The 27162-nt window shown below is 47.5% G+C and overlaps 1 protein-coding gene across 1 annotated transcript; it reads left to right on the forward strand.

The window, feature by feature from the left end:
* The first annotated feature begins 1582 nt into the window (after nt 1–1582).
* On the forward strand, nt 1583–24851 carry LOC139311838 (zinc finger and SCAN domain-containing protein 30-like). The gene is made up of 7 exons (XM_070936360.1): nt 1583–1771; nt 5280–6066; nt 19860–19983; nt 20261–20343; nt 21875–22001; nt 23038–23163; nt 23834–24851. The coding sequence occupies exons 2-7, from the start codon at nt 5332–5334 to the stop codon at nt 24817–24819; spliced, it is 2181 nt and encodes a 726-aa protein (XP_070792461.1). The 5' UTR covers nt 1583–1771; nt 5280–5331; the 3' UTR covers nt 24820–24851.
* Nucleotides 24852–27162: the final 2311 nt, after the last annotated feature.

Below are 27162 nucleotides of genomic sequence, written 5' to 3' on the forward strand. Positions count from 1 at the left end.
ATAGCACTGACTGTAAATAAGTCAACAATGTAGAATGGCTACACAATAGGAAAATGTAACTTTAGGCTCCATCAACAGAAGCAGAGTTTCTAAATTATGGGAAGTAATTGTTGCATTTTATTTCATTTAGCTCAAACCACAGATGAAGTATTGTGTCCGGTTGTGGGTGCTACGATTTAAGAAGGATTCAACAAAAGAGGAAGCCTTCCTGTTCTTCCACACATTTTCTTAAATTGCTGAGTAGAGAAGCTATTTTGAAATATTTCTAGGGCTGGAGATGAGAGGCAACTGACAGTTTTGTACGCAAATGATGTTGTTCTGCAGGAATGCTATCTGATAGTAGCCATACTCACGGTTACTAGTAACAAATGCATTTATCATGAACCGGTAACTAAATCAACAGTTAAATATAATGATTTAATATGATAGATAGATAGATAGATAGATAGATAGATAGATAGATAGATGATAGATAGATAGATAGATAGATGGATGGATGGATGGATGGATGGATGGAGGGAGGGAGGGAGGGAGGGAGGGAGGGATGGGTAGGTGGATGGATGGATGAAGGAAAAGGAGAGAGGAAAGGAGGAAAAATGAGAGGAGGGAAGGAGGGAGGAAAGGAAAGAAAGGGGAGAGGAAGAAGGAAGGAAATGGAGAGAGGAAAGGAAGAAACGGAGGGAGGCAGGAAAGAAGGAAGGAAATGGAGAGAGGAAAGGAGGAAAAGGAGGGAGAGAGGGAGGCGGGAAAGAAGGAAGGAAATAGAGAGAGGAAAGGAGGAAAAGGAGAGAGGGAGATAGGAAAGAAGGAAGGAAATGGAGAGAGGAAAGGAGGAAAAGGGAGGGAGGGAGGGAGGCAGGAAAGAAGGAAGGAAATGGAGAGAGGAAAGGAAGAAAAGGAGGGAGAGAGGAAAGAAGGAAGGAAATGGAGAGAAGAAAGGAAAAGGAGGGAGAGAGGAAAGAAGGAAGGAAATGGAGAGAGGAAAGGAGGAAAAGCGAGGGAGAGAGGGAGGCAGAAGAAATGGAGAGAGGAAAGGAGGAAAAGGGAGGGAGAGAGGGAGGCAGGAAAGAAGGAAGGAAATGGAGAGAGGAAAGGAGGAAAAGGGAGGGAGAGAGGGAGGCAGGAAAGAAGGAAGGAAATGGAGAGAGGAAAGGAGGAAAAGGAGAGAGGGAGATAGGAAAGAAGGAAGGAAATGGAGAGAGGAAAGGAGGAAAAGGGAGGGAGGGAGAAAGAAAGAAAGAAAGAAAGAAAGAAAGAAAGAAAGAAAGAAAGAAAGAAAGAAAGAAAGAAAGAAAGAAAGAAAGAAAGAAAGAAAGAAAGAAAGAAAGAAAAAGCCTTTAGATTTGCACTTGAGGCTCATCCGGGAGATCCTCCATGAAGCCCCTCAGAAGCCGAAGGGAGCCCAGCGGGGCGGGGGGAGCGTCGGGAAACCTCCTTCCTGCCGAACTCAAAGCGCTGCCCGGCGCGACTCCCTTCCGCCTCGATCCGCCGGCCGGTCCGGGCTCCCCTCAGCTCCGTCCCGCCGGCCAGGAGAGGGCGGCCGCGCATCGCCTCTTCTCTGCTGCCTCTGCCGCCGCCGCCATTGAAGCGCTGAGGGAGCGGAGCCGCGGGGCCTGGCGCCCTGGAGAGAGCCGCCGACCTCCGTCCCGCCGCCCCACTCGGGAGGGAGGCGGCCGCCGCGCGGGTCCAACCCCCACCCAGCCGCTTCTTCCCCCGCAGAGCAGCCGGGGAGCCTCCTCCGCGCCCGCCGGCCTCCCCTCCGACGCTTCCGGTACGGTCGGTGGGCTCCCCGGGGCTGATCGGGGCCATCCGTCGCCGGTCCTCCTCCGGCCGCCTCTCCCGGGCGTTGCGGCGGACGGGAGCGGCGCACGGAGGAGCCCGGCCGAGGCAGAGGCGCTGGCCAAACTTTACGCCCAGTTGTTGTTGTTGCTGCTGCGTTGTTGACTTCTCTGCAGTTCTTCCGTTTTGTGCAGTGGCCCCAAAATCCACGGGAGTTTTGGCTGGCCAAAGACCTGAATGACTGAGCCAATCAATAAATAAGGCATTGAACAGTAAGATGATGATGATGATGATGATGATGAAAGATAGAGAGAGAGAGAGATGATGAAGATAGATACCGGTAGGTAGGTAGGTAGAAAGATAGAGAGAGAGAGAGACAGACGGACAGACGGACAGACAGATGATGAAGATACATACCCGTAGGTAGGTAGGTAGAAAGAGAGACAGACAGATAGAGATGATGAAGATAGATACCTGTACATAGGTAGGTAGTTAGGTAGAAAGAGAGAGGGAGGGGGGAGGGAGGGGGGATGGACGGACAGACAGATGATGAAGATACATACCCGTAGGTAGGTAGGTAGGTAGGTAGGTAGGTAGGTAGAAAGAGAGACAGACAGATAGAGATGATGAAGATAGATACCTGTACATAGGTAGGTAGTTAGGTAGAAAGAGAGAGGGAGGGAGGGAGGGAGGGAGGGGGGATGGACGGACAGACAGATGATGAAGATAGATACCCATAAGTAGGTAGGTAGGTAGGTAGGTAGGTAGGTAGGTAGAAAGAGAGACAGACAGATAGAGATGATGAAGATAGATACCTGTACATAGGTAGGTAGTTAGGTAGAAAGAGAGAGGGAGGGAGGGAGGGAGGGAGGGGGGATGGACGGACAGACAGATGATGAAGATAGATACCCATAAGTAGGTAGGTAGGTAGGTAGGTAGGTAGGTAGAAAGAGAGACAGACAGACAGAGATGATGAAGATAGATACCCGTAAATAGGTAGGTAGGTAAGTAGAAAGAGAGAGAGAGAGAGAGATACCCGTAAGTAGGTAGGTAGTTAGGTAGAAAGAGAGAGAGAGGGAGGGAGGGTGGGAGGGGGGATGGACGGACAGACAGATGATGAAGATAGATACCCGTAAGTAGGTAGGTAGGTAGAAAGACAGACAGACAGATAGACAGAGATGATGAAGATAGATACCAGTAAGTATAGGGAGGGAGGGAGAGAGAGAGAGAGGTAGTAAAGGAGGAAGGAAGGAAGGAAAGAAGGAAGGAAGGAAGGAAAGGGAGAAGAAAGAAGCAAAAAGGAGAGAAGGAAGGAAGAGAAAGAAAGAAAAAGGAAGGAAGAAAAGAAAGAGGAAGGAAGGAAGGAAGGAAAGAAAGGGGTCCGATGAACGTGCTGCATACCTTTCGGCCAACCATGGTTTGCAGACTGCGATGGCAAAGCCAAAGCCAGATGGTGTTGCATCTTAGTTGTTTGAAGTGCGCTATAATGGAACCAAACCATAAAGGGTTGTGTATAGCAAGTATTGCGGGCCCAACTGGCAAAAGAAAGGTCAGGACCGTATAGATTGGAAACATGCAGAAGAGGCCTTCATCCTGCAATGGATAGACCGTGGTTAAGATGATGATGATGATATAGGTTAGCATAGCGTGTTTCTGGCCACTGTGGCCATATAAACCAGACTTTGTGGCTTAGTATCAGCCATGTATAAATCATGATTTAACAGGGTTTGCTATACAAGTAGTCCTCAACCTACGACCACCATTGAACCCAAAATTTATGTTGCTAAGTGAGATGTGTTAAGTGAGTTTTTGCCCCATTTTACGACTTTTCCTGCCACCGTTGTTAAGTGAATCATTGCAGTTGTTAAGTTAGCCACACGGTTGTTAAGTGAATCTGGCTTCCCCAATGATTTTGCTTGTCAGAAGGTCACAAAAGGGGATCGCATGACCCCCGAGACACCGCTACCGTCATAAATATGAGTCAGTTGCCACGCGTTCCGAATTTTGATCATTTGATCATTGCAGGATGGTTAATGGTGATAAGTATGAAAAGCGGTCATAAGTCCCTTTTCTCAGTGCAGATGTAACTTTGCACCGTCCTTAAACAAATGAACTACCTGTTTGTGCCATCAGGTTTGCAAAGAAGGTGTCCTCAACTTATAACAGTTTGTTTAGTGACTGTTGCAGCCTCCCCATGGTCACATGATTAAGATTGTAAAATGGGAGCAAAACTCACTTAACAACCGGCTTGCCTAGCAATGGAAACTTTGAGCTCGATTGTGGTCGAAAGTCGAGGACGACCTCTAGGGAGTGGTGGTATTGAGCCGGTTCTATCCGGTTCGGGCGAATTGGTAGCGGCGGCTGCGGGAGGCTCTGCCCACCCGCCCGGATGTCATCATGTCCTATTTTTGACGCTCTGCATGGAAGGGCATGCCTGTTTTCTGGGCCGATTTCAGGCCGTTTTTTGGGCCATTTCAGCCCATTTTTCAGGCCTGAAAAAAATGGCCCTGAAAATGGCCTGAAAACAGCCCAAAAATTGCCCAACAAAGGCCTTTTTTTGGCTGTTTTCAGGCCATTTTCCAGTGCTCCGGCGCCTGCGAATATCAGCTGGACAGTGCGTGCCCACAGAAGAGCAGCTGGCGATGGTGCGCGTGCCCACAGAGAGGGCTCTGCGTGCCACCTTTGGCACGCGTGCCATAGGTTCACCATCATGGCTTAAGGCCTGTGATGGCAAACCTATGGCATGCGTGCCACAGGTGACACGCAGAGCCATATTAGTGGGCACGCCAGCTCAGCTCTGGGGCACATGCGCATGCCAGCCAGCTGATTTTCGGGCCTTCTGGCACCACCAGAAGTAGGGAAACAGGCTGTTTCCTGCCTCTGGAGGTCCTGGGGGGGGGGGGAAGGCCCGTTTTTCTTTCTTACCTGGCTCCAGATCCTCTCTGTGTATCTGGGAACAGCGAAAACAGCCTTTCCCACCCCCTTGGAGGCCCTACGGAGGCTGAAAGGGCTCATTTCCCGACTCCCAGTGGGACAGGAAGTGATGTTTTTTTCCTGTCCCCAGCCTCCAGAGACTCCTAGAGAGGCTCCTACAGACTCCTACAGAGGCTCCTACAGACTCCTACAGAGGTTCTGGAGGCTGAGGACAGCAAAAAATGTCACTTCCTGTCCCACCGAGAGTTGGGAAATGGGCCCTTTCAGCCTCCATAGGGCCTCCAAGGGAGTGGGAAAGGCTGTTTTCGCCCTTCCTAGATACACAGAGAGGATCTGGAACCAGGTAAGAAAGAAAAACGGGCCTACCAGGCCATCATGTGCCAGGAGCGGGGGGGAGGGGGTTGCGCACGCATGCGCGTGGGTACGTGTGCACGCGACCCTCCCCCCCCCTTTCCTGGCACGCGATGGCAAAAAGGTTAGCCATCACTGCTCTAGGCCTAGCTAGATCTCCGGCACCATTCGGAAGATCAAAAGTGAACCCATCTGCCTACCATCTTGTTTTCCAGAAGACCTGTGGCTAAATCTCGGTTGGCCAGGATTGAGCAAAGCAGAAAAGAGATGAAACAAGGAAGGCAAAGAACCGCCAGGTCCCATCACGAAGGACCAGAAGATGTCGAAAACATGAGCTGTGCTGTTCGGCTGGAATATACGGCAGACGGTTTACAAGGGGCCGGATCTCAAGAGGGCCAAAGGGAGACTTGCAAGACGATGCAACAGCGCTGGGAAACCCAGTGGCAAGAGTTCCTCAGGACACTTCAACCCAGTCAACCCGGGGCAGGAAATCCTATTCCCTCAGAGGCCTCCCCCTGGGAAGACCCCAAGGCCTTCTTGGCTTCCTTTGAGCAGGTGGGCCAAGCCTGCCGTTGGCCCAGAGGAGAGTGGGTGGCCCGTCTCCTTCCCGCTTTGAGCGGAGAAGCTGAGGAGGCTTTCCAAAGCTTGGAACCCAGAGACCGGGAAGACTACGCCAAAGTGAAGGCCGCCATCTTGAGAGAGGAAGCCATCAAAATGGAGGCGCAACGCCAATACTTTAGGCAGTTCTGCTGCCGGGAGGTGGAAGATCCCCGAAGGATCCACAGCCAACTCCAGGAGCTTTGCCACCAGTGGTTGAGGCCGGAGAGACGCACCAAGGAGCAGATTCTGGAGCTGCTGATCCTGGAGCAGTTCCTGGCCAGCCTCCCATCGGATCTCCAGAGCTGGATCCGAGCTGGAGGACCGGACACGTGTTCCCAGGCGGTGGCTCTGGTGGAGGACTTCCTGTTGAACCAGCAGGAGGACGAAACCAGGAAATGGCAGGTCAGTTTTCATTTCTGGAGTTATTTTTTACGACGCGGAGTTGGATTCATAATCAGTCCTCGACTTATGACTGCAACTGAGCCCAAATTTTCCATTGCTGAACAAATTTTCCATTGCTACACAAACATATCATTACAGTAACTAAGTCGTGTTCCATTTTACAGCCTTTTTTGACATGGTTGCTTGTTGTAAATCAGAGGTCCGGGCTTTTGCTCTGGTCAAAGATGTGTCTCCTGCTCTCGCCGAGAGCTTTATTTTTTATACAGTTTTACACAGGCAGATAAAAGGCAGGACAGCAACAGTGTTGGACAAACTATTCACCCCCCTCTCAAGATGCCATCTAGATGAGATGAGATAATACAGATCAGAGCCAAAATGAGATCATAGGTATGAGCTAAGGCAGTGTGCTGCTCTTAGTCTGACCTTTGATCTACCTCTACAGTTGCTAAGTGAATCATTACAGTTGTTAAGAGAAGCCTGCAGCTGTTAAGCCAATCCGGCTTCTCCCATGGACTTTGCTTGTCAGAAGCTCCCTAGGAACATTGCAAATGGCGATCACTTGAACCCAGGGGGCTGTAACCATTGTAAAATACATGCCGATTGCCCAGGATCCGAAGTTTGCTTGCATGATTGGGGAATGCTGCAATGGTCATAAGTATGGGAACTTGTCATTAGTCACTTTTTTTCTGTGCCGTAAGGTTGAACGCTCATTAAACAAATGACTGTAACAGTGGTGGGTTCCTCCTGGTTCAGCCCGGTTCGGCGAAGCCGGTAGTGGTGACGATATGACATCACCGAACTGGTTCTCTTTGTTTGGGAGATGCCCCCCCCGCCCCCCAGTTATTCTTACCTTTTATTTGGCCCCGCCCCCAATCTATTCGCTGCCTCCCGAGTCCCAGCTGATCGGCTAGAAGGGAAAAAAACTGTTTAAAATCTTGCCGCGGGGTTTCAAAGGGCCGCCCTACAGCTGATCAGTGTTAAAAGGCAGTGTGGTGGTAGACCAGTGCACTCCAAAAACAAATGGGTAGACCGGTGCCTCCAAAAACAAATGGGTAGACCGGTGCCTCCAAAAACAAATGGGTAGACCGGTGCCTCCAAAAACAAATGAGTAGACCAGTGCCTCCAAAAACAAATGGGTAGACCGGTGCCTCCAAAAACAAATGGGTAGACCGGTGCCTCCAAAAACAAGTGGGTAGACAGGTGCTTCCAAAAACAAATGGGTAGACCGGTGCCTCCAAAAACAAATGAGTAGACAGGTGCCTCCAAAAACAAATGGGTAGACAGGTGCCTCCAAAAACAAATGGGTAGACCGGTGCCTCCAAAAACAAATGAGTAGACCGGTGCCTCCAAAAACAAATGGGTAGACCGGTGCCTCCAAAAACAAATGGGTAGACCGGTGCCTCCAAAAACAAATGGGTAGACCGGTGCCTCCAAAAACAAATGAGTAGACCAGTGCCTCCAAAAACAAATGGGTAGACCGGTGCCTCCAAAAACAAATGGGTAGACCGGTGCCTCCAAAAACAAGTGGGTAGACAGGTGCTTCCAAAAACAAATGGGTAGACCGGTGCCTCCAAAAACAAATGAGTAGACAGGTGCCTCCAAAAACAAATGGGTAGACAGGTGCCTCCAAAAACAAATGGGTAGACCGGTGCCTCCAAAAACAAATGAGTAGACCGGTGCCTCCAAAAACAAATGGGTAGACCGGTGCCTCCAAAAACAAATGGGTAGACCGGTGCCTCCAAAAACAAATGGGTAGACCGGTGCCTCCAAAAACAAATGGGTAGACCGGTGCCTCCAAAAACAAATGGGTAGACCGGTGCCTCCAAAAACAAATGGGTAGACCGGTGCCTCCAAAAACAAATGGGTAGACCGGTGCCTCCAAAAACAAATGGGTAGACCGGTGCCTCCAAAAACAAATGAGTAGACTGGTACAGCTCTGCAAGCAGTTAAAAGCCTAGTAGACCAGTACCTCCGCTAAATCCTAAAGAATTGTCACATGACCATCAAACCACACCCACAAAATAAGCCACATCCACAGAACCGGTAGTAAAAAATTTTAGAACCCACCTCTGGACTGTAAGTCAAGGATTACTTGTACACGTAACTTCCCAAAGGTGCTTTTTCAACAGGCAACTGGACTTTCTTTGTTTTGCATGAAGACATTTGAAACCATGGTTTGAGAGAGGGCTCAAAGTGGCCATCTAGAGCCGTAGCTGTGCAGTGATTAAGAGTGCAGTACTGCAGGCATCTTCTGCTGCCTGCCGGCTGCCTGCACAATTTGGCAGTTCGAATCTCACCTGGTTCAAGGTTGACTCAGCCTTCCATCCTTCCGAGGTCGGTAAAGTGAGGACCCAGGTTGTTGGGGGCAATAGGCTGACTCTGTAAACCGCTTAGAGAGAGTTGTAAAAGCACTGCAAAGTGGTATACAAGTCTAAGTGCTATTCGGGGGTGGGATTCAGCCGGTTCGGACAAACCGGATGCTAATTTCACATCTGGTTCGCCGAACCGGTAGTTGCAAGGACTGGCTGGCCCCGCCTCTCCCCTCCCAGGAGTCTCCATTCAGCCCATTTTGTATGCCAGGTCAGTGCAGCATCCGGGCGGAGGCTCTGGGAAGGCGAAAAACGGGCCTCCCGTAAGTTAAGGAAGTCCAGAAACGGACTCTGGAAGGCCTCTGAAGCCCAGGGAAGGCCGTTTTCGCCCTCCTGGAGGCTCGAGGAAAGTCTCCAGAGCTTGGAGAGGGTGAAAATACCCCCACACACACCATGGTGCAGTAGGCTGAGTAGGCCGTGCCCACCATGGCCACGCCCACCCAGCAACCGAGCAGAGAACCCCTTGCTAAAATTTTTGAATCCCACCCTTGGTGCTATTGCTATGTCAAAATTGAGCAGCCCTCTCTCAATGGAAGGGGAAGGATATGACAACATCTATCTACAACCGTCCTTACAGCAGTTCCAAGAAGCTTCCACGCCCATTTGCACTATTTATTGTGACCTTGAGGATGCAGATAAATGTCCAAGTGGCCTCAACGACTCTCTATCTGTGAGACCGCCTTGGTCTCCTCCAGGTCCCGTCAGTTAAACAATGCCGGCTGGCGGGCCCGCGGGGGAGGGCCTTCTCTGTGGCTGCCCCAGCTCTCTGGAACCAGTTACCTCCTGAGGTCCGGACCACCCCCACCCTATTGGCCTTCCGAAAAGCGGTGAAGACCTGGCTTTTCCGGCAGGCCTGGGGCCGTTGATCTCCCTCTTGCGATCTTATGAGATCCAGCCATGAATGGTGTGAATGGGTTTTAATGTTTTAATTTTTAAATGTTTTTATAATGGTTTTTTAAGAGCCTGGTGGCGCAGCAGACTAATAGCCTGTTATTAACATTCAGCTGCCTGCAATTAAAGTAAGATCGAATCTCACCAGGCTCAAGGTTGACTCAGCCTTCCATGCTTTCTAAGGTAGGTAAATTGAGGATCCAGTTTGTGGGGGCAATAAGCTGACTTTGTATAAATATACAAAAGTATGAAGGCTATTGCTTCACGCATTGTAAACTGCCCTGAGTCTCCGGAGAAGGGCGACATATAAATCAAATTTAAAAAAAAAAAAAATTTGCATTGTAAGCCGCCCTGAGTCTCCGGAGAAAGGCGGCATATAAATTGAACTAATAAATAATAAGTAATAAAATAAAAGAATGGAAACGACCAGCTGCCTGCAAGGCGTATAAATCCTCTCTGCCATTCAGTCAGAACTGAAGATGCTTCTTGGATGAGAAATGAAACTTCTTCAAGGAAAACCTCGCCTTTTGAAAAAAGCACCTTTGGGAAAACCATGACCTAGATCAGCAATGGCTAATCTTTTTGGTGCCGAGTGCCGAAAGCGTGTGCGCACACCTATAATGCAATGCGTGCACAACAGGTGGGTTCTAAATTTTTTTACTACCGGTTCTGTGGGCGTGGCTTATTTTGTGGGTGTGGCTTGGAGGTCATGTGACTAGGTGGGCATGGCTAGCTGGTCAGTCATTTCTGGAAGGTCCTCGCACTTCCGACCAGTCCTCACACTTACAACCCAACTCATTTGTTTGCTTTTAACACTGATCAGCTGTAGGACGGCCCTTTGAAGCCCCGCGGCAAGAGTTTAAACAGTTTTTTTCCCTCTAGTCATCAGCTGGGACTCAGGAGGCAGCAATAGATTGGGGGTGGGACCAAATAAAAGGTAAGAATAACGTGGGGGGGTGGGAGGGCGGGGGGGAAGAACCGGTTCGGTGACGTCATATCGTCACCGCTACTGGCTCGGCCGAACCGGACGGAACCCACCACTGGTGCACAACCCCTGCCCACTCATGCACGACTAATCCCCCCGTGTACACTCCCTGCGCATGCACGGCAACCCCCGCCCATGTGGGGGCCCCCGTGCATGTCCGCGCGTCTCCCGCAAGTGCCCCGTGTGTCAAGTTTCGTGGCCGTCTCGAATAAAATGCATTTCAAACAAAATCTTTGAAGAAAAAACTCCTTTTTATTGAGCACGACATCCTAACCTGATTCCAAACGAAGCCAACTCTGATGTCCAGCCCCCAAACCCTCCCTTTCCGTTCCCCACTCCCTTGCACTCATTGGCCATCTTCCAAGTCATTCTACCCCTAATCTACTCCAACTCAAAGGAATTCCCCCCTCCCATCTCACCTCCTCGGAAACATTATCTCCAGGGAAAATAAGTAGGTGAAAAGTCAGCCGTCCCTTTTCAGATGCCTTCGCTTCTCCTTCTTATGTCAGCACTAGAGTAAATGCAGTTTGAAGTGCTGACATCACGCATGTGTGGCAGAGACTCAATAACCAGCTGGCCGGCGGGAGTTGCGTGCGCATGCGCAGTGGAGCTGAGCTGCGGCGATGGCTTGCTTGCCTGCAGAGAGGGCTATGCATGCCATAGGTTCGCCATCACGGACCTAGGTGATTGAGAATTTCCGTAGACAATTGGCAAAGGATTGTGAGAATCTGGCCAGTGTGTTTTATGACTAACCTTTTTGCCATTGCATGCCAGGAAGGCAGGGGGGGGGAGGTTGGGGGAGGTTCACGTGTGCGCACACCCATAATTCTATGCACCCCCCCTGCGCATGCGCACGCAACCCTCTCCCCCCCCCCGCTCCTGGCACGCAATGGCCTGGTAGGCCCATTTTTCTTTCTTACCTGGCTCCAGATCCTCTCTATGCATTTGGGAAGGGCGAAAACAGCCTTTCCCACTCCCTCGGAGGCCCTCCAGAGGCCTGAAAGGGCCCATTTCCCAACTCCCAGTGTTATGGAATGATGGGACCAAACAACATTCCTGGGTCAGCCAGAGACAGTTTTATTGCGCAATTTCAGAATCAGATTTGTATCTGCAATTCTGAACAAAGGAAGAGTTCTGATACAACTGCTTTTATACATATCCAAGACAAAGGATTCTGCTGGCACAGCAGTTTTCCATTTATGGTTAACATACATTCGTTACATGATAATTGACACTTTTTAATTACTAAATTCCTACATTAATTTATAGTATATGAGATAATCTTAGCTAAACATCCTCCTCTTCTGTAATCACTGATGCATAGATTAATGGCTGGCCTTGGATTAATAAGTAACTTTTTGTTTCTTATGGATGTCCTTGTATCCTTGACAGCTAGGCCCCCTCAGAAGATATATATTACCAAGAATGGAATTTAGCTGACTTAGTGTAATTTCTAAACAAGCACATTTATTTCTTATAATAATGTGAATAGAGAGGGTCCTCCAGTGTTCATATAGCTGACCCTGTACTATTCCTACACCATTCACATTACCAGTGGGACAGGAAGTGATGTTTTTTGCTGTCCCCAGCCTCCAGAGCCTCTCTAGGAGCCAGGTAAGAAAGAAAAACGGGCCTCCCCATCACCCAGGCCCTCCGGAGACAGGAAACAATCTGTTTCCCTACTTCTGGTGGGCCCAGAAGGCCCGAAAATCAGCTGGCTGGCACACGCATGCGCCCCAGAGCTGAGCTGGCGTGCCCACTGATATGGCTAAGCGTGCCACAGGTTCGCCATCACAGACTTAATGGCTTCCATGATCATCCAATAATAATTTACTGAACCAAGCATGGTGTTCTCTGCAAACCCAGCCAGAAGTTAGGGGTTTTTTTTTGGCATTATATTTTAGGGATGGATGGACTCTGTAAAATCCCTGCTGAAACTCTCCAACCCAGTCCTGGAAGTGCCAAATGCAACTTCTCCACCCTCCAGATGTGATGGGACAATTTCTCTCAAGCTTCCTTGCCAACGTAACATTCCTCTTTGTCTCACAGCAGCTATGCAAACTGAGCTTTGTGTTTACAGTTACTCCCCCCACCCAAAAAGAAAAGAAAAATAAGAAAGTAGTCTGCTCTTTTTAAAAAGAAATCCTAATACGTAGCAGATGTAAAAGGAAAGGCAGCCACTGGATCTTGGTTGTATATTTCTATCCAGGCAGCCCTACTTCTAAATCTGGCAGAAGTTTCCAGCTTTTGACTTTGGATGAGGCGGATGTGTCTTAACACCTTCAGGATAGTTAAGAAATGCATAGGATACGGTGATGAGGCATGGTTAGAATGCAGTATTGCAGGCTGACTCTGCCCACTGACAGCAGTTCAGTTCTGACCGGCTCAAGGTTGACTCAGCCTTTCATCCAGTAAAATGAGGGCCCAGATTGTTGTTGGGGGCAATAGGCTGACTCTGTAAACCACTTAGAGGGGGCTGTAAAGCATTGTGAAGCGGTATACAGGTAGTCCTTGACTTATGACAACAATTTAGCCCAAAATTTCTGTTGTTAAGTGAGAAATTTGTTAAGTGCGTTTTGTTTTTTGTTTTTTTGCTTTAATTTACATGCCGCCCTTCTCCGGAGACTCAGGGCGGCTTACAATGCATTAAGCCAGTGGTCCCCAACCTTTTTATCGCCGCGGCCCGCTGAGCGCGCGCAGGGGTGGGGGCACGACCCAGGAGCTTTTGCGCACGGCCCATTGCGCACGGCCCAGGAGCTTTTGCGCACAGCCCAGGAGCCTTTGCGCTGCAGCGTTCATGTCCCCCGGCCGCTGCGCGGCCCGGTGCCAGGTACTCCACGGCCCGGCACCGGTCCGCGGACCGGGGGTTGGGGACCACTGCATTAAGCAATAGCTTTCATACTTTTTTATATTTATACAAAGTCAGTTTATTGCCCCCATAATCTGGGTCCTCATTTCACCTACTTTTGAAAGGATGGAAGGCTGAGTCAACCATGAGCCTGGTGAGATTCGAACTTGCAGTAATTGCAGGCAGCAGATGTTAATCTGTTAATAACAGTGCTTTAGTCCACTGTACTACAGGCTCCTAAGTTTTGCACCATTTTATATGACTTTTTTTGACACATCTGTTAAGTGAATCTGCAGTTGTAAAATTAGTAACACGGTTGTTAAGTGAATCTGGTTTCCCCATTGACTTTGCTCGTTGGAAGGTCCCAAAAGGGGGTCACATGACTCTGGGACACTGCAACCGTCATAAATGTGAATTGGTTGTCAAGCATCTGAATGTAAATCACGTGACTATGGTCGTAAGTCACTTTTTCCAGTGCTGTTGTAACTTTGAACGGTCACTAAGCAAACTCTTGTAAGTCGAGGACTACCTGTATAGCTTGTTTGGCATCATAGAATATATATATTTTTTTATTAATTTTATTTCTATACCGCCCTTCTCCTGAAGGACTCAGGGCGGTGTACAGCCTAATTAAAAACACAGACAGACAAAATTTAAAAATAATTAAAATTATTAAATAATAGGTCCAATTTATAAAACCCCAAATTTAAAATCCCATTTAAAACCAATTAAAATCTTTACATTGATAGGCCAGCCTGGCGGAACAACAAGGTTTTGAGGGCACAGCGAAATACATGGAGATCAGAGATTTTACGAATTTCTGGGGGCAGCTCATTCCACAGGGCAGGGGCTCCCACAGAGAAGGCCCTCCCCCTGGGTGTCGCCAGCCGACATACCTTGGCTGATGGCACCCTGAGGAGACCCTCTCTGTGGGAGCGAACTGGCCGGTGGGAGGCTACTGGTGGCAGAAGACGGTCTCGAAGGTACCCAGGTCCTATGCCATGGAGCGCTTTAAAGGTGGTAACCAACACCTTGAATCGCACCCGGAAGACCACTGGGAGCCAGTGCAGCTCGCACAGGAGGGGTGTCACGTGGACACAACAAGTTGTGCCCATAACCACCCGCGCGGCCGCATTCTGGACCAGTTGGAGCCTCCGGGTGCTTTTCAAGGGGAGCCCCATGTAGAGAGCATTGCAGTAGTCCAGTCAGGAGGTGACAAGGGCATGAGTGACTGTGCGCAGGGCGTCGCGATCCAGAAAGGGCGGATCAGGCGAACCTGATAAAAAGCTCCCCTGGCCACGGCCGTCATATGTTCTTCTAAAGACAGCTGTGCGTCCAGGAGGATGCCCAGATTGCCGGCCCTCTCTGTGGGGGGTAAAGACTTACCCCCAATAGTCAGCGATGGCACCAGCTGACTATATTGCGGCGCCGGAAACCACAGCCACTCCGTCTTGGAGGGGTTGAGTCTGAGCCTATTTCTCCCCATCCAGACCCACACGGCCTCCAGGCAGTGAGACATCACATCAAGGCCATCATTGGGGTGGTCATGAGGACTAGTGAGATACTCAGCATTTTTGTAAAAAGGAATACTAGAAATAACGGTATGAGGATAGACCACTGATTCTAGAGTCTAGAGTCCTCTGGTGGTGGGTGAAGGTACTGCTATTTACAGGTAGCCTTGTCTTAACAACGGTAGGACTGGGAAATCGTCGTTAAGCCACATGGTCATAAAGCGGAAAATCATGTGACCATGCTGACTTACAACAGCAGGTCTGGCAATTCCGGTTGCTGTTGTTAAGTCAATTCCTTGCAGTCAGTAAGTGAGAACCATTGCAACTGTGATTTACGAATTCCTGTCATTGACTTTGCACGTGGGAAATAGAACAGAATAGAATAGAATTCTTTATTGTCAAAGTGTGATTGGACACACAAGGAATTTGCCTTCTGTGCATAAGATCCCAGTTTACACAAAAGCTATAAGTGATAAATCATGATCATAGTCATAAAAATACATAAATCATAAATCGTAAGATACAACACTTAGTGATAGTCATAGGATACTAAATAAGCAATCAACATAAATCATACTTGGAAACTAAATAAAACAATATAAATCGTAAAGATACAAGCAACAAAGTTATAGTCATAAGTAGAAAAGGAGACAGATAATAGGAAGGATGAGAAGAATAATAGTAATACAGCCTTACTAAATGGTTTTGACAGTGTTGTGGGAATAAGTTGTTTAGCAGTGATGGCATAGGGGAAAAACTGTCCTTGTGTCTAGTTGTTCTGACATGCAGTGCCCTATAGTAGGGGTCTCCAACCTTGGCAACTTTAAGCCTGGTGGACCAACTCCCAGAATTCCTCAGCCAGCGGCTGGCTAAGGAATTCTGGGAGTTGAGTGTTCTGTCCCCGTCCCACACGCACACACACCAACAGACGTTCAAGAGTTAAAGACCAAACCAGCCGGCAAAATCCTTTTCCTTAAGATAACGGAACTTGGCAACAACCTAGTGGCTGCCTGCCAAGAGTTTATTATTTACGAAGAGGAGAGATAACTTCTCCCCACTTCTGATACATCAAAAGAAACAGCTCAATAATTACGGAGTTAATCAAGTCCAGAGATAATCCAGCTAAGTTTTATAGCAAAAGTCCGGCAATGCAGAATGACGTGGAAGCTTTCAGCTTTGTTCGTCACAAGGTTTGACTGGCCACCACACTCCCTTTTATATCCTGTGGGGTGTGGTCCAGTGACTCAGCCTAATCTTGGGCACGCCTTTTCTTCTGTTGTGCGCGCTTATCTCTGACGCTGGCGTGGATCCAGCCAAGACTCATTACCCTCATCACTGTCCACCTGTGGCTGCGTGGACGTGCTTGGCCCCGGCCCTATCTCTTGCCCTTCGGCGGACACCGAAGGCATTGCCAGAGAGGAGGGTCCTGGAGAGGGAGGCCTTGCCAACTCCTCTTCTTCGCTCTTGGAGTCCTCTCCTGCTGATGACACGGGCTCAGGTGACAGAGCCACAACATTGAGGTCCACCAGGCTTAAAGTTGCCAAGGTTGGAGACCCCTGCCCTATAGCGTCGTTTTGAGGGTAGAAGTTGAAACTGTTTATGTCCAGGATGCAAGGGGTCTGTAGATATTTTCACAGCCCTCTTTTTGACTCTGCAAATGGCAATCGCATGAATGTGGGGATGGTGCAATGGCCAGAACTTCGAGAACCAATCATAGGTTCCATAAATTCGTTCAGCTCTATCACAACTTCAAAGCGTCGTTGAACAAGTGGTCATTAACCGAGGACTACTTGTAAAATTAACTTGTTCAAAACAGCCTAAATCTCGTCACATCCCCAAAACGTCAACAGATTTAAGGGACGCTCAAAACCGGTGAGATTTGATGATAGTTGGAGATCAGCCATTTTTTTTTTTTTTTAAAGTGTGAATAATATTGGGGTTCCATGAACAGCTGCAGAAGTTCTGCAAAAGCCAAGTTGCAGGGCGCATTTGCTAGAGCAGCGGGCCTTAACTTTTGGGGCGCCAGGAACTGGTTCTGTGGAGAGAGGTTTTTCCGCGGACCAGAGGGGGCGTGATTTCACATGTTGCTGCTGTCAGGTTTCGATGTCATCTCAAATAAATTGCACTCCCAAACAATTAATCTTTGCTGAAATATTCCATTTATTGAGTACAACAGATCTGGCCCCGACTTTGTCGTAGCTGATACTAGCCCTCTGACCCCCAAACCCTTCCCTTTCCGTTCCCCAATTTTCATCTTCTCATTGGCCATCTTCCAAGTCAGTCTCCCCAGCTTCTGACCTCACCCCACAGGACTGTTCCCCCCCTCCCCTCCCATCTCCTAGGGGATATTATCTACAGAGAAAATAAGTAGGTGAAAAGTCAAGCCTCGTCTTTTTATGGCAGCATCAGAATGCTGACAGCTGCATCCCGCGGATGGGACTTTCGCTTGTTTCCGCAGCCCTGTTTCTGGCATGCCGCGGCCTGGTGCCTGTCCATGGACCGGGTGTTGGGGACCCCTGTGCTAGGAGACCCACAGATCCTGGTCATTCCTGGCTTTTCTAACGGGCCTCAATAGTTTTCAATAAAGTAGTGATTTCATTAAAATGGGAGTGTCAAACTCAAGACCCGGTGGTCAGATCCAGCCCACAGGGTGCTTAAATGGGGAACTCATCAAATTTGCAGATGACGCCAAGCTAGCAGGAATAGCCAACAGTCCAGAAGATAGGATTACGATACAGAAGGATCTTGACAGACCTGGACATTGGGCACTATCCAGGGTGGATTTGATTTAAATCGAGTTGATTTAAATCACAATTTAAATCATGATTTAAATCACTAGTAAAAAGGCTTGATTTAAATCAACTCGATTTAAATCATAATTTTTAAAGAGCAACTGTCATCTCTGCTACTCCTTTGACCCACTGTTGACTCACCGATAGTCCCAGTGTTGCAGAATATACAGCCTCGTGCTACATAACTAAGCTCCATTTCATGCTGAATAAACTAAATTATTTCTGTATCTTAAATAGAAAACTATCTTACGATAGATTTTTACCCCAAAAGTTTTTTATTAAAATAAATTCAATAAAAATAAAAAAAAATCCGATTTAAATCAAAGAAATCCGATTTAAATCAAAAAAATCTGATTTTTTTTTGATTTTTTAAAAAAAAATCATTGATTTTTATCCACCCTGGCGCTCTCTAACAAAATGAAATTCAATGGTGAAAAAAGAAAAGTTCTACATTTGGGCAAGAAAAACAAAATGCACAGGTACAGTCTATGTGGTACCTTGCTCAATAGTCGTAACTGTGAGAGGGATCTTGGAATCCTAGTGGACAACCATTTAAAGATGAGCCAGCAATGTGCAGCAGCTGCCAAAAAAGCCAATACAGTCCTAGGCTGCATAAACAGAGGGATAGAATCAAGATCATATTAATACCACTTTATAATGCCTTGGTAAGGCCACACTTGGAATATTGCATCCAGTTTTGGTCGCCACAATGTAAAAAAGATGTGGAGACTCTAGAAAGAGTGCAGAGAAGAGCATCATAGAGGAGTAGGGGACTGGAGGCTAAAACATACGAAGAACGATTGCAGGAACTGGGTATGTCTAGTTTAATGAAAAGAAGGACTAGGGGAGACATGATAGCAGCGTTCCAATATCTCAGGGGCTGCCACAAAGAAGAGGGAGTCAAGCTATTCTCCAAAGCACCTGAAGGCAGGACAAGAAGCAATGGGTGGAAACTAATCAAGGAGAACTAAGGAGAAATTTCCTAGCAGTTAGAACAATTAATCAGTAGAACAACTTGCCTCCAGAAGCTGTGAATGCTCCAACACTGGAAGTTTTTAAGAAGATGTTGGATAACCATTTGTCTGAAGTAGTATAGGGTTTCCTGCCTAAGTGGGGTTGGACTAGAACAGGGGTCAGCAACCTGTGGCTCTGGAGCTGCATGTGGCTCTTTCACTCCTGCTGCGGCTTCCCGTCAGTCAAATTATGCCTCACAACTGCCAATGTGCGACACCTGCCAGCACACAATTTATTGAGCTTTTCAACCTCTGGTAGGACAAGCGTAGATAAATCCAGGAAAAGAAAAGTTTCAGAAGAAAACAGAACGTTTAATTCAACTACATAGGCTAGTTTTGTGGCTGCTCAAGAAATAGTCAGGCACGGGACGGATTATGTGGCTCCCGGTGTTTTCTTTTCTGTGGGAAATGGGTCCAAATGGCTCTTTGAGTGTTTAAGGTTGCAGACCCTTGGATTAGAAGACCTCTAAGGTCCCTTCCAACTCTGTTATTCTATTCTATCTGGCCCGCAGGGCCACCCTGGAAACAGCGAAGGACCGACCCGTAGTGCTTGGGAGGGCTGCACACGGCCCTCCCAAGCTCCGTTTTTGCTGGCAGAGGGTTGCAGGAGGGTCGCAGCTGAAAACGGAGCTTGGGAGCCTGCTTTCTCTGGCAGAGTCCTCAGGCCACCATAGGCGCCTCCAACAGGAGTGACGTTGAGCTGGCCACACCCACTTTGTCCCCCCCCGAGGTCAAACACAACCTTGATGTGGCCCTCAATGGGTATTTGCGGGACCGCCTTCTGCCGCTGATAGCCTCCCGACCAGTACGCTCCCACAGAGAGGGACTCCTCAGGGTGCCGTCGGCCAGGCAATGTCGGCTGGCGACCTCCAGGGGGAGGGCCTTCTCTGTGGCAGCTCCTGCCCTCTGGAACGATTTGCCCCCGGAGATACGAAGGATATCGGATCTCCGGGTCTTTCGCCGTGCCCTGAAAACTTTTCTTTTCCATCAAGCAGGGCTGGCGTGAACCCCCCGCCCCCTTCTTTAGTCTTTTTTAGTTTTGTAGCTTTTTAAATTGTCAATGGGTTTTAATTTGAATTTTTTAAAATTTGGGCCAAAGTTATGTAATTTTTTTAATAATTTTAAATTTTGTATTGGTATGTGTTTTAGTTCTGGCTGTGCACCGCCCTGAGTCCACTAGGAGAAGGGCGGGATACAAACTGAATAAAATAATAAATAATAATAAATAAATAATGAAATCAAGTTTGACACCCCTGCCTTAAAAGGTTGGGAGCCAAGAAATTTAGGGCTCAGTGGTACAGAAACCTCAAATCCGTTGCCTTTTCCTTCTTTGTTTTTAATGTGTTTTTTTCTTTTTGCCACTTGTTTCTCCGGATCGCTGCAGGAGGTGTGCCTGGGTTCTCTGGAAGTGGTGGAGGAGGAGGAGGAGAATCTGGACCCTGGAAATGGGCCGATCTACAAAGAAGGCGAGCTGAACAGCATTCAAACTGGGGAGACCAGCTTGCTAGGTAAAGATCCCTAAGTGGAGGTCTGTGGATGAGTGTTTCTCAATCTCGGCAACTTGAAAATGGGTGGACTTCAACTCCCAGAATTCCCCAGACAAATGCTCAGGGGCATATAGAGATGGCCAGTTGCATATGCATATACATATTCTTGGTCGTGCACAGCTATGTACAGCTGTACAGGCTGCGTGCAGCTCAAGTAGTAGTGCTGCCTATCTAGTCAACCAAGGAATGAATAGAATGTCTGATTTTGCTTTCTAAAATCCCCTCCCACCCTTTGCAGACAGTGGAATTAAATGCCCAAGTCATGCTAGTTCGTTGCTTTCTCTGGAAGGACCAGAAATGAGTGAAGCTGAACAAAATGAGGTAGGTGATATTTTTCTGCCTGCCTGCCTGCCTTTCTCTCTTTCACTTTCTCTCTCGGTCTATCTCTACCTACCTGTCTATATTTATCTAACATCTATCTCTTTATGTTTCTCTCTCTGTGTGTATCTATCTATCTATCTATCTATCTATCTATCTATCTATCTATCTATCTATCTATCTATCTTTCTATCATTTATCAATATTTATCTGTTTATCTCTATCAATCTTTTTGTTTATCTCTCTCTGTGTATCTCTCTCAAGCTTTATATATATTTCTCTGTCTATATTTGTCTATCATCTATCAATCTCTTTCTCTCTCTCTCTCTCATCTATCTGTCTATCCATCCATCTTCTATAACTTTATCTTTCTCTATTTGTCTATCATCTATCAATCTCTCTCTCTATCATCTATCTATCTATCTATCTGTCTATCTGTCTGTCTGTCTGTCTGTCTGTTTATCTGCCTATCCATCCATCTATCCATCTTCTATAACTTTATCTGTCTCTATTTGTCTATCATCTATCAGTCTCTTTTTTTGTCTCTGTCTCTCTTTCTCTCAGAAAGGGACGCAACTGGTGAATCAGTGGCCCCCACGGAGAGGGCTCGCAACTTGGGCGTCCTCCTGGATTCACGGCTGTCTTTAGAAGAGCATTTGACATCCGTGACCGGGAGGATTTTTCATCAGGTTCGCCTGATTCGCCAGTTGCGTCCTTTTCTGGATCGGGACTCCTTACGCACGGTCACTCATGCCTTCGTCACTTCCCGCCTGGACTATTGTAACGCTCTCTACATGGGGCTCCCCTTGAGGATTTTGTATTTATGTATTTTACTGTTTGGCTGTTCACCGCCCTGAGTCCTTCGGGAGTAGGGCGATATACAAATCAAATAAAGATAAAGATAAAGATTGGCTGCCTCTCTTACCACAGGATAACTTTGAACGGCTTCCATATTTTGTTACATTACTTGCTTAATGACCATGTCATTCACTTAACAACTGTGATGATTTGCTTAACAACCGTGGCAAAAAAAGATAAAAAGGGAACATGACACGTGACTCATTTAACAACCACCTTGCTTAGCAATGGAAATGCTGGTCTCCATGGCAGCCGTAAATTGAGGACTTCCTGTAGTCCTTTCACAACATAAGAGCCGTGGTGGCGCAGTGGCCAGATTGCAGTACTGCAGCCTACTTAAGGGGACTGCCGGCTGCCAGCAGTTTGGCAGTTCGATTCCTGACCGGCTCAAAGTTGATTCAGCCCTCCATCCTTCCGAGGTCAGTAAAATGAGGACCCAGATCATTGGGGAAAATATGCTGACTCTGTAAACCGCTTAGAGAGGGCTGTAAATCACTGTAAAGCAGTATATACAGTAAGCAGTATATTAGCAGTAAGTCTAATAGCTATTGCTATTGCTATTGCTATTGCTATCCCATTTTGATGGCTCACTCATACCTTCCCCATTCTCAAGGTTAGCATGACATCCCTTCACCGATTTCATCAAGTTAAGTGATGGCTGTATCCTTGTTTGTAGGGATCAATGAGCCTCCAAGAGACAGGAGCTCCTCTGCAGACAATGGAGCAGGGTCTGATCCAGCCGGGTCAACGGACCATATTTTGGCAAGTCCTGCAGGAGGAGAACGGCAACACGGATTGTTTCGGTAGGGTGCTTGTGAGCGCACTGAACGTCAGCAAAAGTGGCTCGTTCTTGTAACCAGGGAAGATACAAGTGCTGTTCTGACCTAGGCTTCCTTAGAAAGTATAAAGCACAATCTTAGTTCCGCAAAACCTCTTTTATTTATACGACTGTAAATTACTTCCATTTATCAGTCCACAAGGCTTGATAAACAGTCTTTCAAAGGAAGGTTATCAACACCCACCTATCTCACGTGGAACGCTGCCAGAGAGCTAATTTCCAGACGCGGGGCAAGGCCAAACTTGGCACAGAGTCACAAACAGAATTTTCAAATCTTGAATCGGCCACATGAACTAATTGCTTCCTGCAAAAACTCACGTCCTGTTCGCTCTTCTTTTATATTTTATGGGAAGAGCCAATCATTTCCAAGCCTTACTCCTAAGTCGACCCTGTTTTCTTAACTGTTCTTGTCATCTGGCAGCTCTGCGCATGTGCACACTGGGAACAGGCTCCTGCTGTTCTTCTGCCTCCCTTCTGTCAGACTCCGGAGGCTGCACATAAATATCAGATGGCCTTGGCCCCCTCTCTGCCCCCAATGCAGAGCCTCGTCCGAGCTTTCCCCAGCCCCCAGGATTGGCCCATGTTCTTCCCCAACCTCCTCACTGTCCAACTCTGCTGCCAGCTCTGCTGGCCGCTGGCGGGCCACAACAAGTGCAAACAAAGCGATGGAACTCACAAAAGTGATCCAGAGCCTGGATAGCTCTGCAGACAAAGGCACTGTAATTTAACACCAGCTGTCTGCAATTAAAAAGTAAGTTCGAATCTCTCCAAGGCTCAAGGTTGACTCAGCCTTCCATCCTTTCTAAGGTAGGTAAAATGAGGACCCAGTTTGTGGGGGCAATAAGCTGACTTTGTATAAAATATACAAAAGAATGAAGGCTATTGCTTAACGCACTGTAAGACGCCCTGAGTCTCCGGAGAAGGGCGGCATATAAATCAAATTTAAAACAAAAAACAAAAAACGGAAGACTTAAAAATATCTCTTTTTTTTGTTCCTTCAGGTGTCAAGAACAGAAACTGGATCAAAATGGAAACTTCTTTGTATGGCAGAAACGATCCAGAGGAGACAACGGTCCAGATAAACACAGGGAATGTGTCAATGGAGGATGACATGCAGAAGGAGGGATGTGAGTCAAACAGCGGGTAGGGCCGGGAAATTCTAGAAATTCAGGATAAATCCCAAAAACCTTCAGAAAACCTTGCAGCTGTTTGTACAGGTAGTCCTCAACTTACAACAGACCTTCAATAGAATAGAATAATTATAATCAGAATCAGATTATACAGAATTTCTTGTCCCAAAGGTGCTTTTCAAAAGAAAACTGGACTTTCAAGTTGTTGTTTTTTAACCTTGAAAACATTTTCAAACATTTTCAAAGAAAAATAAAACCAAGGAAGTCCATATGCCTTTGGGAAAAAGCACCTTTAGGATAGTGGTGGAATTCAATTTTTTTTACTACCGGTTCTGTGGGCGTGGCTTGGTGGGTGTGGTGTGGCTTGGTGGGCGTGGCAGGGGAAGGATACTGCAAAATCCCCATTCCCACCCCATTCCTGGGGAAGGCTACTGCAAAATCCCCATTCCCACCCCACTCCAGGGAGAAAGATATTGCAAAATCTCCATTCCCACCCCACTCTGGGGCCAGCCAGAGGTGGTATTTGCCAGTTCTCCGAACTGCTCAAAATTTCCGCTACCAGTTCTCCAGAACCTGTCAGAACCTGCTGGATTTCACCCCTGCTTTGGGACAACCATGACCTGGACGGTTGAGAATCTCTATAGACATTCCTTTCTTCTTTCTTCAGGTGACAGCCAAGGTTGGATCAAGATGGAAAATTCTCAGCGGGGAGAGATTGTGCTGGAAGAAACACCCAGGACTTCAGCAGACAATGCCCAGTGGACGTTTCCTGCCCCCTCTAATATTCACGGACTGAGGTGGGAATTCCAAGTGGATAAGACGTCAACAAAGGGGAAGAATGAATGGTGTGACCTCTCAGATGATCTTACAACAGCCCCCGAGAAGAACCCCACCGCACAGACAGAAGGCGGAAAGGGCCTGCCGCCGAAGCAGGGACGAAAATGTTGTTACAAATCAGGATTTGTGGAACTGCAAGGGAAACCCTGCCCACGTCCCTCTTTGAAGGAAACGATCCAGCAGGAATGTTACTTGGATAAACATCATTCAGCTGAGCAAGAAGCTGAACCCTCGGAGGGGAGGAAAGACTTCCACCTGGGAGATGATTTGACGGGGTACCCGAAAAGACACCCAGAGGAGGAACCTCGCGAATGCCCGAAGGATGAGAAAGACGGTAAAAACCGGAAGGCTGTGAAGAGAGATCAAGGCATTCAGACGGAAGGGAGGCGGTATCGGTGTGCCCAGTGTGGGAAATCCTTCCGACACAGACAGACGTTGACCAAACACCAGAAGATCCACACGGGCGAGAAGCTGCACGAATGCCTGGCTTGCGGGAAGAGCTTCACGTCGCGGGAACCTCTGTTGAGGCATCAGCGGATTCACACGGGAGAGAAACCCTACGAATGTCCCCAGTGCGGGAAATGTTTTCGGCAGAGAGTCCACTTAATGGGTCATCAAAAAACTCACACGGGAGAAAAACCCTTCAAGTGTCCCGAATGTGGGAGAAATTTCTCTCGGAGGGATAAATTGACCAGGCACCAGAGCATCCACCGAGGCCAGCGGTCTTACGCGCTTACCGAACATGGGAAGAGTTTTGATCCCATCATCCTCAGCCAGCCTTTCCCGCGTTGGACGTTGGGATCCAGCCCCCTCTGAAGGATGAGGGAGGGCTGAAGGAAAGGAGAATAATAAAAGCCATTTTAATTCTATAAATTACAACAGAGCCTTTCTCCCATCTCTTCGGTAGGAGGGATGGGGTTAAAGACGTGGAGTGTGCCCAGGAAAAGCTCATGCAAGACAGGGAGAAGCGCAAAAATGAAATGTTGCAAAAATCCAATCCAGAAAGCACACACAGGTAGACTGATGCAGCAGGATTCGTTAACTTCTTTATATACACAATAATACATGAAGTAAATGTACAATACCAACAGCAGATTCACAGGCAGAGGAGAGATTGCTTTCAGTTCCAGCAGCTGACTAGTTTCAGTTTCAATTCTCAGCACAGACTCAGAAGCTGCAGACTAAGACACACCCTGGCTCCCGTCTGTCTCGGCTCTCAATTGGCTGACTTAGCTGCTATGCCTATTCATTGGCTGACCTTGTTACCATGTCTCTGCCAGTTCATGAATAATTTGACATGAAAGGGGTTTGACGGGGCCGAGGGCACGCTCTTTTCAGAAGGCGTGCCAAGATTGAAGACACGGGTGAAGGCAGAATTTAGCAAAAATCAAAAGGGGGCAAAAATAAAGCATACCCTTGGAAAATGAACAATTTCAACCAGATGGTTGCAGTGGTGGGACCTGAATAACTTAACAACTGGTTCTTTGGCTGGGTAGGCGTAGCTGGTTGGTCATGTGACTGGGTGGATGACATCACTCATTACACCCAGTCCCACCTCCCGGCCACTCACCTCAGAGGCCGAGGTAGGATTCAGCCGGTTGGGGCTAATCCAACCACTGGCTGCCCCGCCTCCACCCGTTTTTCGGTCTGTTTTTTGGAAAACAGCCCAAAATGATCCAAAAAACGGCAGAAAAACGGCCTGAAAAACAGGCCAAAAAATAAGCAGGGGCGGGGCCAGTGGTAGGATTTGCCAGTTTGCCAAACTGCGCAGAATCTTAACTACAGGTTCGCCCGAACCTGCAGCAGCCCACCTCTGGATGGTTGGTAAACCCTTGTCTGCTAAGTGATGCTTTTGAAAGTCAACCAGTGAAAAGATTATTTTATCTAGTTTCTTAACTTTGACAACTTTGAGATACGTGGGGGTTCAATTCCCGGATTCTGGGAGTTGAAGTCCACATATTTTAAAGTTGCCAAACTTGAGAAATACCGCTCCAATCCCTTGATAAAATGAGCCAATTTAATCCTTTGTGCTATACTACTATATTTTCCTTGTTGCAATAGGATAGAAGTGCTTTGCTTTGTATTGCCTGGATGGGAAGTGGGGTTTGACTTCGCAGCCTGGCTTAAGAACTCTAGGATTTCCTTTTGGTCTCCCATCCAAATGCTCACCACCAGGGTGGATTTGATTTAAATCGAGTTGATTTAAATCACAATTTAAATCATGATTTAAATCACTAGTAAAAAGGCTTGATTTAAATCAACTGGATTTAAATCATCATTTTTCAAGAGCAACTGTCATCTCTGCTCCTCCTTTGACCCACTGTTGACTCACCGATAGTCCCAGTGTTGCAGAATATACAGCCTCGTGCTACATAACTAAGCTCCATTTCATGCTGAATAAACTAAATTATTTATGTATCTTAAATAGAACTATCTTACGATAGATTTTTACCCCAAAAGTTTTTTATTAAAATAAATTCAATAAAAATAAAAAAAATCCGATTTAAATCAAAAAAATCTGATTTTTTTTATTTAAAAAAAAAATCATTGATTTTTATCCACCCTGCTCACCACGATTGACCGAGAGGGGAGAATACTTCAAAGAAATAAAAGGGACACTCCTAGCAAGATTTTGGTTTTTAATCTATCTTTAAGGTAGTGTTTTTTGAAAATTGGTGTCTATGGAGACGGGCGGACTCCAGTTCCCAGAATTCTCCAGTCAACCATGCTCTAAGGCAGGGGCCCCAACCTGTGAGCCACAGTCCACTAGTGGGCCGTGAGGAGTTTGCAAGTGGGCTGGCGCTCCATTCGTGTGAGTGGCACACGCGTGCACGCCGCTCGCGCAAATGGAGCTGCGTGTGCGCACACTTGCTGGCCACTTGTGCGAACCATCCCCTCCCCCACCATTCCCCGGGTCCACAAAGCCCGAAACATTGGAGAACTTTGCTGCGCTAAGGCAATGGGGGAAAAGGTTCATTGGTTTGGGCAACTGAACTTCACCAGGAAAAAGAGAAATTGGTCATAAGTCAAGGACTAAGTGCATATCATTATTCTTGGAAAGTCTGGTGCTCCTTTGAGTCTCTTCCCATTAGTTTTTTATGTGACAGACATGCTCTTGTGAGCTAAAGAGCCTCTTCCTTCCTTCCCTTTTTTCTTTCT

This window comes from Pituophis catenifer, unplaced genomic scaffold, assembly GCF_029215685.1.
Source record: "Pituophis catenifer annectens isolate HBS135680 unplaced genomic scaffold, rPitCat1.0.hap2 SCAF_2, whole genome shotgun sequence".
Lineage (NCBI taxonomy): Eukaryota > Metazoa > Chordata > Lepidosauria > Squamata > Colubridae > Pituophis > Pituophis catenifer.